A 17,006-nucleotide genomic window follows, 5' to 3' on the forward strand; every position below is an offset into this window, starting at 1 on the left:
TTAAAGTTTGTGTGAAATTGGCTTTATAGTGCGCCATTTTTGCGTGTCTGAAATTTTACATCACATGTGCCTTATCACTCTCACCTCATCGCCTTCAGGCTCCATACATTGTTCTGCAGGACAAACTGCATTATCATCTTCAGATTCAGATGTAAGAGAACATAGGGAGTCACCATCTCGGATTTCTAGGCGTTGGTCTCTGCTGCACAGGTCTTTGGACTGCAAGGATTTCACTCTCTTTTTACGTGGAACAGATGCTTTCTTAATTCTACTATCAGTGCCTTCATGACGCCTTTTTAACTTTTTATCTATGCACTCAATTTTTTCTTTCTTCATTAAGCAGGATACAACCTTGAAAGAAGAAATAAAAAAAAGACTGCTACCATAGTGCTATTGTGGACATTTGTAAATTACAGTTAGGTAGTTCTCACTTCATATCAACAAAAGAACTAAATAAATAAAAAATAGCTCCTGAACCAGGTAAGGACCAAGGGCTATAAATAAAGGCACTTGGGCCTGGGCTTTAATCCCACATGGGATTAAAGCTTCTGCAATCTAGCAAGAGCAGGTCAGGTCCTTGGCTGCCCTTGAGAGCCTAGGATCCAGAGGATAAGACAGACGTGGGTTAAATAAGCTTCTGCCTTCTCTTCTGCATGCTACATAGCACTCAATTAGCACTATGTAGAAAAGAGAGAAAGCGGAAGTGCCCTCTGGCATGGTGGAGTAGCTGGTTCTTAGCAGACCCAGAGCAGCTCTGCCAGTGACTTTTGTGACTACAGCGGAGCATTTTCCCCTATAACTGTGGCTCCTATGGATACTCTTGCAACATTGGAAAAGTGTGACTTTCCCCCAGAAGTCTGATATATCATTATGGGGGATATAGATGTTAAAATTTGTTACAAATATATATTAAATAGCCTCAGATTATTGGGTGTATATGGCAATGGTTTACGTCAGTGTTGGATCAATATATATGTATAAATAATGATCCAACACTGACCTAAACCATCACCATATCCACCCAGTAATCCAAGGTTATATAGATTCAATATATAAACATCTGAAACAAAATGGCGAAGCCATTCTTATACTATTTGAGCCCAGGTATACTAATTTTAAAAATAAAATAAACTAAAACTTAAAAAATTTAAGAAAGCGTTTTTCTTTTTAGCTTGCACCTAGAGGCACTGGACTAAATCAGTTCGTACAAAAGCAGGAGAGAACCAATGAACACGTGAAGACAATCAATACAGACGACAACATAAAACAAATAACACAAAGTAAAAACCAGACCAGAGTGAAAATCCTGCTTTGTCTATTTTTTTTGGGGGGGGGGGGGGGGGGGGGGAATAAAACAAAAAGACTCCCAATGCAGGCAAGAAAACCAACACTGGATAGGTGCTATGTCCCTCGATGAACATGGTAAGAAAGGGATTTTACAGTAAGTAACAAAAACCCTGTTTACTTGTCTATATCATTGGGGGACACAGGAAGACCTTGGGATGTTCGAAAGCAGTATCCAAAGGGGCGAGAAATGGATGATGCGTGTCAGCCTGTCGCTCCCAGTGGGTGCAAACAAGTGACCGATCTGCCAACAGCTGCTGAGTAATACTTCTTGTACAAGAAGTAACAATAGAATAATATGCTGGCCATGGTTACAGGAGTGTATGCACAAATAGTAGGGTGGCCCATGCGGGCAAAGATGCCCTTTTTTAACAGTATGCCTACAGATGTAGGCAGACCAACTGATGGTATATACAATTAGAGCTATGCTTGCCAAAGACCACAGACTTCTGACGGTATATACAATTAGAGCTATGCTTGCCAAAGACCACAGACTTCTGTAGGTGGAGAGGGAAATAAACTCAGAGAACAGAAGAACAGGTGAAGGTGGTAAGAGAGTAAAGTATTGATTTTTTTTTTGGTTTGCTAGTTAGTAAAAAGGTAACCAATGATCATGGGTGAGTCACAGATTGCATCGGGGTCTTGACCAGAATAGCAGAAACCACGCTGTGGATTGTGGTATGTTCCACAGGTGATGGTGGCCCTGCGTCTGCCTGCTCCTGGAATGTAGAGGGTTAGGAGAGCTGTGTAGAGATTAACTCTGGTTGTTCGCTATTGTATGGAAAAAGCCAGGAAAGATGTCACATGAGCCTGCCAATAAAATGAATATTGCAAATATGGCCATAACAAGGAGGTGTTTGTATAAACTAAACAGGGCCTTATGAAGAGCTGGGGCAGAAACGAACAAAGAAGGTCTGGTATCTGAAGCACAGAAGCCAGCTCAGTTCTTCCCAGCAGACCATGTCCAGTCAGAATACTCATGGGAACTGTCCCAGGCAATAGTAGAGAATGGCTGGAAGGCCCCTAAAAAGGTCAGTGGGCCCAGTGGAGAGCACGTCGTCATGGAGAATGCATTTAATTACTATTGATTTGAATTTTTGCATATACAGTGGGGAAAAAAAGTATTTAGTCAGATACCAATTGTACAAGTTCTCCCACTTAAAAAGATGAGAGAGGCCTGTAATTGACATCATGAGAGACATAAGAAAACACATCCAGAAAATCACATTGTCTGATTTTTAACGAATTTATTTGCAAATTATTGGGGAAAATAAGTATTTTGTCAATAACAAAAGTTCATCTCAATACTTTGTTATATATTCTTTATTGCCAATGACAGAGGTCAAACGTTTTCTGTAAGTCCTCACAAGGTTGGCACACACTGTTGCTGGTATGTTGGCCCATTCCTCCATGCAGATCTCCTCAAGAGCAGTGATGTTTTGGGGCTGTCGTTTGGCAACACGGACTTTCAACTCCCTCCAAAGGTTTTCTATAGGGTTGAGATCTGGAGACTGGCTAGGCCACTCCAGGACCTTAAAATGCTTCTTACGAAGCCACTCCTTCGTTGCCCTGGTGGTGTGCTTGGGTTCATTGTCATGCTGAAAGACCCAGCCACGTTTCATCTTCAGTGCCCTTGCTGATGGAAGGAGGTTTGCACTCACAATCTCACGATACATGGCCCCATTCATTCTTTCATGTATATGGATCAGTCGTCCTGGTCCTTTTGCAGAGAAACAGCCCCAAAGCATGATGTTGCCACCTCCATGCTTCACAGTAGGTATGGTGTTCTTTGGATGCAACTCAGCATGCTTTCACCTCCAAACACGACGAGTTGTGTTTCTGCCAAACAGTTCTACTTTGGTTTCATCTGACCATATGACATTCTCCCAATACTCTTCTGGATCATCCAAATGCTCTCTAGCAAACTTCAGTCGGCCCCGGACATGTACTGGCTTAGGCAGGCGGACACGTCTGGCACTGCGGGATCTGAGTCCCTGGCAGCGTAGTGTGTTACTGATGATAGCCTTTGTTACGTTGGTCCCAGCTCTCTGCAGGTCATTCACTAGGTCCCCCCGTGTGGTTATGGGATTTTTGCTCACCGTTCTTGTGATCATTTTGACCCCACGGGGTGAGATCTGGCGTCGAGCCCCAGATCGAGGGAGATTATCATGGTCTTGTATCTCTTCCATTTTCTAATTATTGCTCCCACAGTTGATTTCGTCACACCAAGCTGCTTGCCTATTGCAGATTCAGTCTTCCTAGTCTGGTGCAGGGCTACAATTTTATTTCTGATGTCCTTCGACAGCTCTTTGGTCTTCACCATAGTGGAGTTTGGAGTGTGACTGCTTGAGGTTGTGGACAGGTGTCTTTTATACTGATACCAAGTTCAAACAGGTGCCATTACTACAGGTAATGAGTGGAGGACAGAGGATCCTCTTAAAGAAGTTACAGGTCTGTGAGACCCAGAAATCTTGCTTGTTTGTAGGTGACCAAATACTTATTTTCCACCATAATTTGCAAATAAATTAGTTAAAAATCAGACAATATGATTTTCTGGATGTGTTTTCTCATGTTGTCTCTCATAGTTGAGGTCTACCTATGATGTCAATTACAGGCCTCTCTCATCTTTTTAAGTGGGAGAACTTGTACAATCGGTATCTGACTAAATACTTTTTTTCCCCACTGTACTACTTTCATCTGATCTATCTGTTTGGTTCCCATTTAGAATATGCTCCATGATTGACATTGTTGTCCAGTATACATCTTGTGCCATATATGAAGTCCTTGAACAGTCGTTCAAGGGTGCATACTGCTGTATGAGATGTGAGCGTGTTGCACATTTGGAAGCCCAGATCCTGGATTTAAATGAGCAGCTTGCAACACTGAAATCCATTGCCAATATAGAAAGGAGTTTGCTGCTTAGTGCACTCGCTGGGGTAGATGTGGGGGTGGATGGTAGTTTGGGAGAACAGGATGAGCAGGCAGCTAGCGGGGTGACAGAATGAGGAGTAGAGAGAAGAGATCCAGGGAGGCTAATCCTGAACTTGCACACCCCAAGTTTGCAAAGTTGGCATCTGAGGAGGATGCAATTACAGGGTCTCCGCCAGGGGAATGTCTGCTCCAGTAAGAAGGGGAATGAGAGCGCATGGCAGACTAGACAGGTCCTGGTAGCGGGAGACTGAATTATAGGGGGACAGACATGACAATCTGCCACAAAAGACCAGGATTGTCTAACAATGTGTTGTCTTCCTGGCGCTCAATTTCGTCACATTGTGAATCGGGTTAACAGATTACAGGGAGGGGCTCGTGAGGATTCAGCGGTCATGATACACATTGGCACCAATGACAAAGTTAGAGGGATGTAGAAGGTCCTTAAATGATTTCGGGTATCTAGGAAGTAATCTTAGGGCAAGGACCTCCAAAGTAGTATTTTCTGAAATACTACCTGTACCTCATGCCACACCAGAAAGGCAGCAGATTAGGGAAATAAACTATTGGCTCCAGAGTTGTTGTAGGAAGGAGGGGTTTGGGTTTCTGGAGAACTAGGCTGACTTTGCTGTTGGCTACAGGCTCTACCATAGGGATGGGCTGCATCTCAATGGGAAAAGTGTGCTGGGGGAGAAAATGGCTAGAAGGTTGGAGAAATGTTTAAACAAGGGACTGGGGGGGGGGGTGTCGGGGGCAACCAGAGAGATTTGGAGGGGGGGGGAGGAGACAGTGTAGACAGTGACCTAGGACTAAGTAATGGAAATGGTGGTAGAGCGGTGGGAGGAGTTAGTACAGTTAGAACTGGCAGAACAGTTAGTAGGGATGCACGAAATATAAAAAATAACCAAAACCTTTTAAACTGTATGGTGGCTAATGCTAGAAGTCTGACACATAAAGTAGACAAACAAGAAGTAATAATGTCTGGGGAGAATTATGACACAGTTGGAATAATAGAGACCTGGTTAGATGAAAGCTGTGTTAGAGCTGTGAACTTACTGGGTTATAGTCTGTTCAAAAGCATTCGCAAGAGCTGAAAAGGGGGAAGGATTTGTCTTTATGAAAAATCCTGTTTAAAGCCCACATTAAGGGAAGATAAATGGGAGGGAGATGAACATGTGGAGGAGTTTCTATGGGTGCAAATACATGGGAGGGAAAAAATCAATAAAAATCTCATAAGGGTTTTCTATAGACCACCAAATATAATAGAAGCTACTGAAAATCTATTATTAAAGCAAATAGATGAAACAGCAAATCACAATGAGGTAATTATTATGGGGGACTTTAACTATCCAGATATAAACTGGGAAGCTGAACCCTGCGCATCTCATAAAGGTAACAACTTTCTGTCAATTACTAAAAAAAAAATTACCTTACGCAACTTGTACAGGACCCAAGTAGAGGGATGGCCATTTTGAACAGTGAAAATTATTTCACTGTTCTGATTTCTTAGAGAAATGATATATAAATATATAAAACAGAAAAGAATTGACATGCTGCTGAATTGAATTGCGAGCCACATGTCAGTTTTTCGTGCGGCTTGGCAGTAGCGTGTGGATGAGATTTTTGCAAAATCTCATCCACTTTGCTGGCTAATCCCGGGATTAGGAGCTGCGGCGGGGAATTGCCATGCGGACTTTCCGCCACCCTGTGAACCCAACCATATACGTCTGGTTATTAAATCTCACTACCCATATAAAATAGGCTCATGCATTGAATTTCTGGCACTTACTTAGGTACCTATTAGTACAGACAAGTGCTAGATTGTTAGTCACAAGTATCATCAATTTGATTGACTTTCTGCCTTTCCTCAGAGAGGTCAAATTGTTTGAGGATAAATTTTATTTCTAATGCGGTTCACTTGAGATTCGGTTCTTTTGGTTCGGTTCGATGCGTTTATGTTGTTATGGCAACTCATCAGGAACCAGTTTTTATGAAGAACCCAGAGGAAAGAGACTTTTCTCGGATGGTATTACTCCTAACGATAAACCATTCAGAACAGTGAAATGACCAAGTGAATTACTGATTTCCCTGCCTCGGTGAATTATGCCATTTGGAACTTAATACTAACTAACAGTACCTGGCAGAATAAAGAGGTGCAGGTTGGGGGGCACCTAGGAAATAGTGACCATAATAGAATACATTTCAATTTTTCCTTCAAGAGAGAGTTTTATAGGGGAGCTATGAAAATACTATACTTTAGCAAGGCCAAATACGAGCAGTTTAGCGAAAGACTTATTGTCAAAAAGAGTAAAACTAACCCTAAACTGCTCATTAACTATATAAATAGTAAAAAGATTGTCTTCACAGAAGAAAATGAAATGTCAGATGAGATGCAGAGTGATAAAGTAAACTCTCCACTAAATGTCACCAGTCTTACCCAGGAGGAAGTGTAGAGCAGTCTTAAAAAGATTAAAATTGACAAATTGCCAGGTCCCAATAGCATACATCCCCAGGTTTTAAGGGAATTAAGTAATGTGATACACAAGCACTTGTTTCTTAATGTTTAAGGACTCTATAGTGACCAGGTCTGTTCCACTGGATTGGTGCATAGCCAATGTGACACCGATGTTCAAGAAGGGGTCAAAAAGTGAACCTGGAAACTAAAGGCAGGCAAGTTTTACTTCTATTGTGGGCAAAATGTTTAAAGGGTTTCTAAGAGATGCTATCCTGGAGTACCTCAAGAAAAATGGCGGTATAACTCCGCATCGGCATGGGTTTATAAGAGATCAGTCTTGTCAAACCAACCTGAGCAGCTTCTAGAAGGAGGTAAATTCTAGACTGGACGAGGGAGAGTCACTGGATCTTGTGTATCTGGACTTTTCTAAAGAATTTGATCCTGTGCCGCGTAAACGGTTAATATGTAAAATGAGAATGCTTGGTATGGGCGAGAACGTGTGTAAGTGGGTAACTTGCTCGGTGATTGAAAGCAGAGGGTGGTTATAAATGGAACATACTCTGATTGGGTCATTATTACTAGTGGGGTACCACAAGGGTCGGTTTTAGGCCCTAATATTTTTAATATATTAATGATCTGGTAGAAGGATAGCACACTAAAATATCAATATTTGCAGATGACACAACACTATATTAAAAAATTAACACACGAGAGGACACAAGGCAGTTTGCAAGAGGATCTGGAGAAGTTGGGAATAGAGATGAGGGAGCGTACTCGCTAAGGCAAATTACTCGAGCGAATATTGCCATTTTCGAGTACATGCCCACTCGTCCCAAAAGATTCGGGGGCCGGCGAGGGGCAGCTGGGAAGAGGGGAGAGGAATGGGGGGGGGGGGGGGAGATCTCTCTCTCTCCCCCCCCGCTCCTATATGCTCACTCCTGCAACGCACCGCTCACCCCCACCGGCCCCCGAATCTTTTGGCACGAGCCGGCATGAACTCGAAAATGGAAATACTCGCTCGAGTAATTTGCCTTAGGGAGTACGCTTGCTCATCTCTAGTTGGGAGCTTGGGCAGAAAAGTGGCAAATGAAGTTTAACACTGATAAATGTAAAGTTAGGCACATGGGTAGAGGAAATACATGTCACAATTACACGCTAAGTGGGAAACAGTGACATGGAAAAGGACTTGGGGATTTTAGTTAACTGTAAGCTTAACTGGAGCAACCAGTGTCAGGCAGTTGCTGCCAAAGCAAATAGGATCTTGCACCAAAAGAGGTCTACTGGCACACGACGAGAATATCGTTCTTCCCCTTTACAAGTCACTGGTTAGACCACACATGGAATATTGTGTACAGTTTTGGCACCGGTACCTGAGGACATGTCAGAGCTTTAGCGGGTACAAAGGCAGAGGCTAGTAGTAATCTGGTTACTGGTTATAGGACGAAAATAGTGGGATTGCTGAAACGTCCCATAGAGAGTAGAGCATCCATGTCCTCCTTCATATGAGGGAGTGACCTTGCCAAACACATGTATTCATGCTGAGAGCAGCATTGTTACCACCACACTATCCACCATCTACATAATCTGTTCTGTAGAAACGCGTGAAGAGACAGACGATACTTTGAGTCACTGCGTTAGGTCAGATGTAGAGACTAAAAGCACGACACAGATTCCTCTTGGAGGGGAGGTAATGAGGCTGTTTTACACTTCTATTCACTGCAATAATTGCAGAGTGCAGGTGTCAAGTGCATTTGTTTTGAGCTGGTGATAAGACAGTGACTTCATAACTGCCCAGTTGTAATCTATGGAATTGCACTCCAAGTGAATAATTTAGGAGAACAACATGGATCGAGTGTATAAATATGAGAACACTAGCGTACTCCAGCATTTAATGGAAAAACAAGGCAAATGCTGTTAGGATTATGTAGACCTGAAAGGTGTGGGGTTTCGTCACAATATAATTACTCCTCCTATGGAAAGGGGACAACAGGAGATGATAGTTGTTACTGAACAATCGTTTTGGCCACACCAGAGTCCCAAGTTAAAGGGGCAAGGTGGCTGACTGTTATTTGTCAGAACTGTATAGTTGCTGTAGATGTAAACTCACTGTGATACAGCAATTACTACTCTTTGGGAGGGGATGGTGAAACTTGGTTTAAAAGGCATGGCAGATGAGATAAGATTTCTTCTCTGTGTACCCGGTTTGACTTCTTTGAAGTAGACGAGACCAGGAAGAGACTGGTACTTCACAAGGGAAAACATGCTAAGCATGAGCATGGTATGCAGTATACCACCATAAAAAGAGGGAGGGCGGCCAATTCAGAGGAGAGCCTAGTAGCTCAGTGGGTACTGAGTGAAAGGATCACTTAATGACGTGCCTGGCAACAAGATGTGCTGAGATCTATGTTGTCACAGGTCAAGGACATTACATGTCTAAAGTATATCCCTAAAACTGGTACGGGGAAAGTAAAAAAAGGGATTAAGAGCAGGGGGAAGAAGCAGGGCTTTCTCCAGAACAGTAACAGTGAGGAATCTGAATAGGTACACGTAGTAGCCATTGGCCCCTGTCTGGGGCTCTCCCTGTGTAAGTGCATGAGGGAAGAAAATGAGATGAAAGTATGGCATCCCTCAGGGTAGATGGTACCTGGAACTTGCTGATGACAGGAGAATGACAGGACTGAGAACATGGCAGAGAATCAGCGCAGGCATGGCTGTTAGTACACCTACCAAGTCAAGAATGGATGCTGAAGCACTGCTGAGTTCACCTCGGATGCTGCTGGAGGAGGCTGGCTTCCAGGAAGGGTCCATGAATAGAAGGTGGGATTAGAGAGAGCTGACAGCCTATAGGGATACTGAAAGGAAAGGAAGTCCCACCATCCAGCCACAAACCAACTGGAAGTTTATTTCCCCCAACCCTCCGAACCACATGCCAACCGGAAGTCCCATCACCTGAGCCGCGCACCAACTGGAAGTCCCACCATCCGCAGTGGCCTGTATACGTCTAAAAGTTGGGGGCTCAAATAGAACATAGTAACAAAGTATGTTAGGCTGAAAGAAGACAAGGTCCATCTGGTTTGGCCCGTTTTCAACCCCTCCCCGTGTTGATCCAGAGGCAAAAAACCCCAATGACGCAGAAGCCAATTTAGCGCATTTTGGAGGAAAAAAAATTAGTTCCAGAAGTGCCAGCCTGTGGGAAGGCGGCCTCTCCGAATTCACATGTCACTGTGAAGCCAGGCTTGCGATTGCGAAGGAAGCCCCACCCAGTGATCACAGGAGAAAAGGAGCACTGGGCCAGTGGGCAAAGGATTTCAGGCCACAGACAAAGAAGTGACAGAGCAGTGGATGGTTGTGCAGGAAGGAGAGAACAGTAATGGACGGCAAGGAGAGGACTGAAGAGTTATCCAAGCTATGGCTGAGGGGGGTGGATGAGGGGGGAGGGGGAAGCAAAAGGTGTGCAGGAGAGGGGCGATGATTCCATATTTACCCTTGTCCTATTTGCTCCCCTTATATCTTCATCCTCTTCTTTGGCTCCCCCAAGGTCACCTCCCCAGCAGCTACAACTTAGTGGTGAGAGGTCACTGGAATTGCGCGTAAACAGGCAGGAATCATAGGTAACCCCTTGGCTGGCAGAATACAGAGCAGTTAGTGCTACTCTGTTCCACTTTACCTTCTTGGGAGGGAAACTACAGTGCGTCTGATGCAGCACTGTTCGCCCTCCCCAATTGGGGAAAGTCATGGAAGTTAGATCAAACCCGATTCCCAGTTTGTCTAGCTGAAAGAAAAATAAGAAAGGACAGAAGGCCTGCAGAGCAGGAAAGAGGTCTGCCTTTGACCGACAAGAAGCTAAAACAGATTTAGCTCAGTGCCTGCAGGAGGGGTATAGGTGGTAGGAGGGACTAACTATTTCTTTGCTTAGCGTCCACATCCTAGTGGCAGTAGCTAAAAACAAGGTCTTCCTGTCTTCCCCAATGAAAATAATTTTTGTAACTGAAGAAAAAAAAAAATAGAGCCATAAATCCACCACATGCATAAAATCACAACATTAGGGGTTAATTGTCTGCAATCAATCATAGTCTTCTGTAATTAGCACTAGCTGAGTTCATTCAACTAGAACATTACAGTTTTGAAAAAAAAACACACCATTTCTACTGCAGTGGGGGGGGGGTCTGGGAGGTACTACTTCTAAATGATGAAGCTTCAGTTAGATTGTGGAGCCATGGTAAAGGTCTTGTTTAACCCCTTAGTGACGGCGCTATCGTAAAACTACGTCCTGCTGTTGCAGGACGTGTATGGAGGGAGGTAGCGGCGCTATCTCCCTCCATACAGCGCGGGCGTCAGCCGGGAAATAGCCGCGCTCGGCCGTTCGCTATTAACCCTTTAAATGCCGCTGTCAATTCTGACAGCGGCATTTAAATCCCCCGAACGCTGTTCGGGGGTCCCGCACGGCCCCCCCGCGGTGAGATCGGGGGAGCCGTGCAGGTGTCATGGCAGCCGGGGGCCTAATGAATGGCCCCAGGGCTGCCTTAACAGACTGCCTATCAAGCCATCCACACAGGGTGGCTTGATAGACTGCCTGTCAAAAAGCAGTATGACGTAATGCTATAGCATTACGTCATAATGCAGGAGCGATCAAAGCATCGCATGTTAAATTCCCCCAGGGGAACTTCAAAGTAAAGTAAAAAAAAAATAATCAATAAAGTTTTTTTAATTGTTAAAAAAAAAAAGTTATAAAAGTTTAAATCACCCCCCTTTTGCCATATCTATTATTCAAAAATCTAAATCCTAAAATAAAAATATGTATTTGATATCGCCGCGTCCGTAAAAGTCCGATCTATCAAAGTAGTGCATTATTTTTTCTGTACGGTGAACGTCGTCCGAAAAAAAAAAATAAAGAACGCCAGAAATACACTTTTTAGTTACCCTGTCTCCCAGAAAAAACGCAATAAAAAGTCGTATGTATTCCAAATTGATACTATCAGAAACTACAGGACATCCTACAAAAAATGAGCCCTTGCTCAACTACGTCGACGGAAAAATAAAAAAGTTATCGTGCGCACAAAATGACCGCAGAAAATAATTGAAAAAAATTAAATATCTTTTAAAAAAATACAAGTACTACAGCAAAAACAATACTATATAAGTTTGGTATCGTAGTAATCGTACTGACCCATAGAATAAAAATATCAGGTTGTTTTTGTTGCAGTTTGTGCGCCGTAGAAACAGGACGCACCGAAAGATGGTGGAATGTCGTTTTTTTTCCATTTCTCTCCGATTAGAATTTTTTAAACGTTTTTCAGTAAATTATATGGTACAATAAATAGTGCCATTGAAAAATAAAACTCATCCCGCAAAAAACAAGCCCACATACAGTGACTTCGATGGATAAATAAAGGAGTTATGATTTTTTAAAAGGGAGTAGGAAAAAACAAAAATGGAAAAAAGCAAAAAAGGTCCGTCACTAAGGGGTTAAAGGCCAATGATCTTGGCTTTAAAAGGAGACCAGAACCGTGGTTCTTGCCACAATCTAACCAGAAAACAGATGGGAGTGAGAGTTTACACTCAATTCTTACCTTGGCCTGTGTATAGGAGGAAAGGTGGGCAAGCACAGAGTGAGGAAGCAGCATGCAGAGACACAAGGAGAGGAGGCATAGATCCTCTTCCTGTACCTTTCTGACTGTAGATCATCCCAAAGAGAGGGGGCAACATGGACTTTTGTATATGTTATCACCATCACTTATCAATGAGAGTAAAGGAGTGAGAACACTCTCTATGCAGTTTAACCCCTTAGATGCACCAGTCAATGCTGACCAAGGCAAAACTAGTTTTACAGAAAACATATCTTTTCCCCCTACAAAATGCTTTAAATATTGGGGGGAAAAAAATCAAAACACCACACTTCATTCAGTCTCATCCAAAAGTTGCGCAAAAGAAGAAAATGTAAAACAATATATATATATATTTTAAAATTTTGTGTTGTTGTAATCATAATGACCTGTAGAAAATAATTAACATATCTGTACCTCATTGTGAATACAAAAATAAACTCCAAAAAACAAATGGTGAAATGCAGTTTTCCCCCCCAAAAAATAATAATTATTCAATACATTAGAAGTGACCGAAATTGGTAAATTGGTCACTATAAAAACTAGAACTCGTCCAACAAATACTAGGTATTAAACAGCTAGACGGTAAAAAAAAAAAAAAGTTATGACTACTGGAACACAAAAAATGAAAACTTACTGATTCTTAAGGGTAAAATTAGTTATGTACACACTAAATGGGAAACCACTGGGTAACACTGACGCAGAAAAGGACTTGGGGATTATAGTTAACTGTAAGCTTAAATCGAGCAACTAGTGTCAGGCAGCTGCTGCCAATACAAATAGGATCATGGGGGCATCAAAAGAGGTATAGGAGCATATGACAAGAACATTGTTCTTTCTCTTTAAAAGTCACTGATCAGAATATTGTGTACAGCTTTGGGCATCGGTACTCACCGGAAGACATATCAGAGCTTGAGCGGGTTTCAAAGGTGGGCAATTAAAGAAGTAGTCTTTGGAATTTTTTTTCTAGATTAAGCAACCAGTTCCCCAGTATATAAAAAAAATCACCTAGTCTTACCTTGTTCAGTTATCCATCTCTATCTGAGAATTTTCCCTTCAGTTGGGTCATGTGATCTCATGGTGACCCACCGTAAGAATTTCTAACCTTTTATAGGTTCTTGAAATATTAAGAACTTATCGACTGTCGAATTCATTGAACAAGCTAGTCACTTATTAAACTTGTTGTCTGACTTTACAGTCAGCACCCCACCCCTATGTGGACTTCTTTCTGGTCCAGTCTGTGTTAAGTATTTCTCTTCTTACCTCAGAACGTATTGTGTTCCATTCTGTTCCCTGCTGCTTACAGGGCACCTTCTCTCTCCCAGAGCCTGTTGTGGTTATGCTACACTCAGGGGTCAGTTTGTTTGGCTGGGTCAAAAGAGCCTGATAAAGTTCATGTACTTCAGGAAGCGAGACTTGCAGAAGCTGAGCTTCCATAAGTAACTCATCCAATTCAGCACTGAAACCTGGGTTGAAAATAAAAAAATAGGGAAAGGAAAAAAAAAAGTTATTGGTAGGCAACAACATAAACTTATGAAATAAGAATTTCTTTTCAAGTGATCTTTTAATTATGTACAAAGAATGGGATCGCACTAGAATAGCAGAATATAATGTTCTGAAAACTCAGTGAAATGAAATTCCAGCATCTGCACAGAAGTTGGGCGAATCTTAAAGGAGTTGTGTGGTTAGAAATTAATTTTTTAAATTTAGAGCAAATTCACTTAAAACAAAAAAAACCAAACAAGTACTTACCCCGCCCAATCCCGTAATCTAACTCTGTGACAGCAGGAGTCAGGGGACTGATACATGCCAATCAGAGATCACAGCGTCGCCACCCGTTCTCCTGGGAGCAGCACTCACATCCTGAGTACCATACCACCACAAGTTAAAGGTGACACTGTGGCCTCCAATTAACTAGACTTCTGCTGTCAAAAAAGACCAGGAGACTTGAGGAGCTGCATTGTTGAATGACCAGGGTGAGGAAGATAAATACCCATTTGTTTCATTGTTTTAAGTGACTTGGCTCTAAATTTAAAAAGGGAGCTTCTAACCGGACAAGCCCTTTAACCCTTTCCAATCCAATTTGTATCCTGGTTTTCCTAGGGGGCTTACTCTTTTTCTGCCATTATACAACGGCGCTATCTGCTGGCTAAAGCCAGTACTGCATGAAGTGACACGTTGGATAGGCTCCGACAGCAGAGAGGCTGGCAATATACAGTAAGAGAACCCCGACGGACGTCTTCCAACATCGGAGCTGTACAGCCTTAAATCATAATGTCTTCAGACATCAGACAGTGGATTGGAAAGGGTTAAGACTCACTTTCAGCAAAAGCAGCTTTCCACTGCAACAACCACTCGACTGTATCACCCTCTGGACTACATTTTTTTTGCTTGTAAAAAATGCCATGAATTTAGTGTGTGTGTTTTTTTTCCAAGCGTTTCCATGTGGTTTGTTCCTAAGATTTTTATGGGGTTTTTTTCTATGTATTTTTTCTTTCCCATAGAGAAGCCAGTGGGGGAAAATCTAAAAAATACTTACCAAGAGCATGCTATATTTTAAGATAAAAGAGAAGGAAAAAAAAAGTCCCTACAGTGGTGCCTTGACATACACGTTTAATCCGTTCCGAGACGGAGCTCTTAAGCCGAAAAACTTGTATGTCAGAGCACTTTTCCCCATTGAAATGCATTGAATCGCCATTAATGCATTCCTAATGCATTTCAATGGGGAAACAAACTGCAAGTTAAAGAAAAAGAAATCCATACTCTCCTACCGCCAGCGTTCCTTGATGATCTGCGGTGCTGCTGCAGGCTGCCGCTCCCTCCTCCACGCCGACAGAGCATTGCTTTCTGGATGTGGGGCTTAAAAGCCCCGCCTCCAGCAAGCTAATGCTCTGATTGGTTAACTTAGTGTCGCGTCAGCCAATGAAAGCCGGCGCTCGGTTAACCAATCACAGCCATTCAATGAGGTCATTGAATGGCTTTCATTGGCTGATACAGCGCTGAGTTAACCATTCAGAGCATTAGCTTGCTAAAGGCAGGGCATTCAAGCCCTGCATCTAGAAAGCAATGCTCTGTGTTGGCGTGCAGGAGGGAGCGACAGCCTGCAGCAGCACCGCAGACCATTGCGAGGACGAAACATCGGCGACAGGTGAGTACAGTTTCCCCCGAGCCTCAGCTTGCAAGTTTTTTGACTCGTAAAATCAGAGCAAAAATTTGGGAGAGAGCCTGCTCGCAAGTCAAAAAACTCGCAGGTTTAGGCACTCGCATCCCAAGGTACCACTGTATTGCTTTAACATCTGGCCTCAGTGGAATATTTATTTTTTTTTAAACTGTAACAAATGTAAACTGTTTTTTTTTTCCTCCATAAAAATGTTTTTTGTGAAACCATCCTAATACAAGCAGAGCTTTAGATACAGAACACCTCCTAAAATTAAAGTAATGCATAACTTGAGGTGCATAACTCATACATGCCATTTTCCGCCCATGTTTACATGCACAAAAATAGTCACAAAACCACCAGAATTTGAAGACACTACCATCCTGATGCCATTAAGCATTTGAGTCACAAAGCATCATTTGTACTTGACTTGCATCTCCTTTAGCACACCCACTCTCCTCTACACAAGCACAAGAACCAGAAAGCAACACTTTATCCTGCTCATCCACTTCAAAAGAGTTCTTCCTAAATACTGCACCCAGAGTTTTGATTTTATCATCTGGAAGCTAAGATCTAGCTCTTATATCTTGGTCATTGCAATTGTTTACAGTCATGATTAGAGATGAGCGAGCACGCTCGGCAAGGTGAGTTACTCGAGTGAGCCTCGCTCATCTCGAGTAACTGCCTTCTCCTCCAAGCGTGCTTGGTGGGGCAGCGGGGGAGAGAGCGGGGGGGGGGCGGGGGCTGGAGAGTGAGAGAGAGGAGAAGGCAGTTACTCGAGATGAGCGAGGCTCGCTCGAGTAACTCACCTTACCGAGCGTGCTCGCTCATCTCTAGTCATGATGTGTTACATACAGTGACAGTTACATAGGGAGATTAGTCGTCCATGTACAAACAGCTACAAACAGGGCACTGAGCGACAAATTGGTCATTTGTCAGTAGCTTAGCTTTTAGCCCATCTAAAAATCAAGTGACAGTCAGCCCATGTAAACAGAGTTGTTCTATCTTTGGGCGACTGCCTGTTTACTGTGAATGGAGGTCGGTAGCCAGACGAGATCTCCAGCGCACTCTGCCTCCATTCAAAGAATGATCATCGCTTATGTACAGAAGCGATAGTCACTGGGTCGTCTATCTGGCACCAATGTTCCTGATAGTCATCCCATGTAAAAGGTACCTTTAAGCACTTCCATGCAAGACTAGAGAATAGAAGAATAGAGAGCTGCATTTGTTGGAGGACATGAGAGGTCCTCCTTATCAGTCTATAGACCTAATTCTTCATTTTTTCAGCCCCCACTCACTCAAACAATCCTTTCCATTAGGTACAGCACTTGATATGTCACTGACTAGACCCCAGTGTTCACTTTCGCTTAGGAACTGATGCCAGTAACAACCCACTTGACAGTATAGGGCCTAATTTTGATTTTAAAACCCAAAGCTACCACTTGAAAATAAGGGTAAACTAGAGAAAAAAAAATCTATTAAAAAACCCGAAAAATTAAGAATCAGTGGAGCAGTGGCT

General features: G+C 42.8%; 1 protein-coding gene across 1 annotated transcript in view; it reads right to left on the minus strand.

Moving 5' to 3' along the window:
* The window catches only part of KDM5B (lysine demethylase 5B), a 65,243-nt gene that overhangs the window by 3,895 nt on the left and 44,342 nt on the right, over positions 1-17,006 (minus strand). Inside the window, exons 26-27 of the mRNA XM_066609281.1 lie at positions 13,594-13,796; positions 85-351 (exon numbers count right to left, since the gene is read on the minus strand). Coding sequence (XP_066465378.1) covers positions 85-351; positions 13,594-13,796 — 470 coding nt within the window. The remainder of the gene's footprint in view (positions 1-84; positions 352-13,593; positions 13,797-17,006) is intronic.

This window comes from Eleutherodactylus coqui, chromosome 1, assembly GCF_035609145.1.
Source record: "Eleutherodactylus coqui strain aEleCoq1 chromosome 1, aEleCoq1.hap1, whole genome shotgun sequence".
Lineage (NCBI taxonomy): Eukaryota > Metazoa > Chordata > Amphibia > Anura > Eleutherodactylidae > Eleutherodactylus > Eleutherodactylus coqui.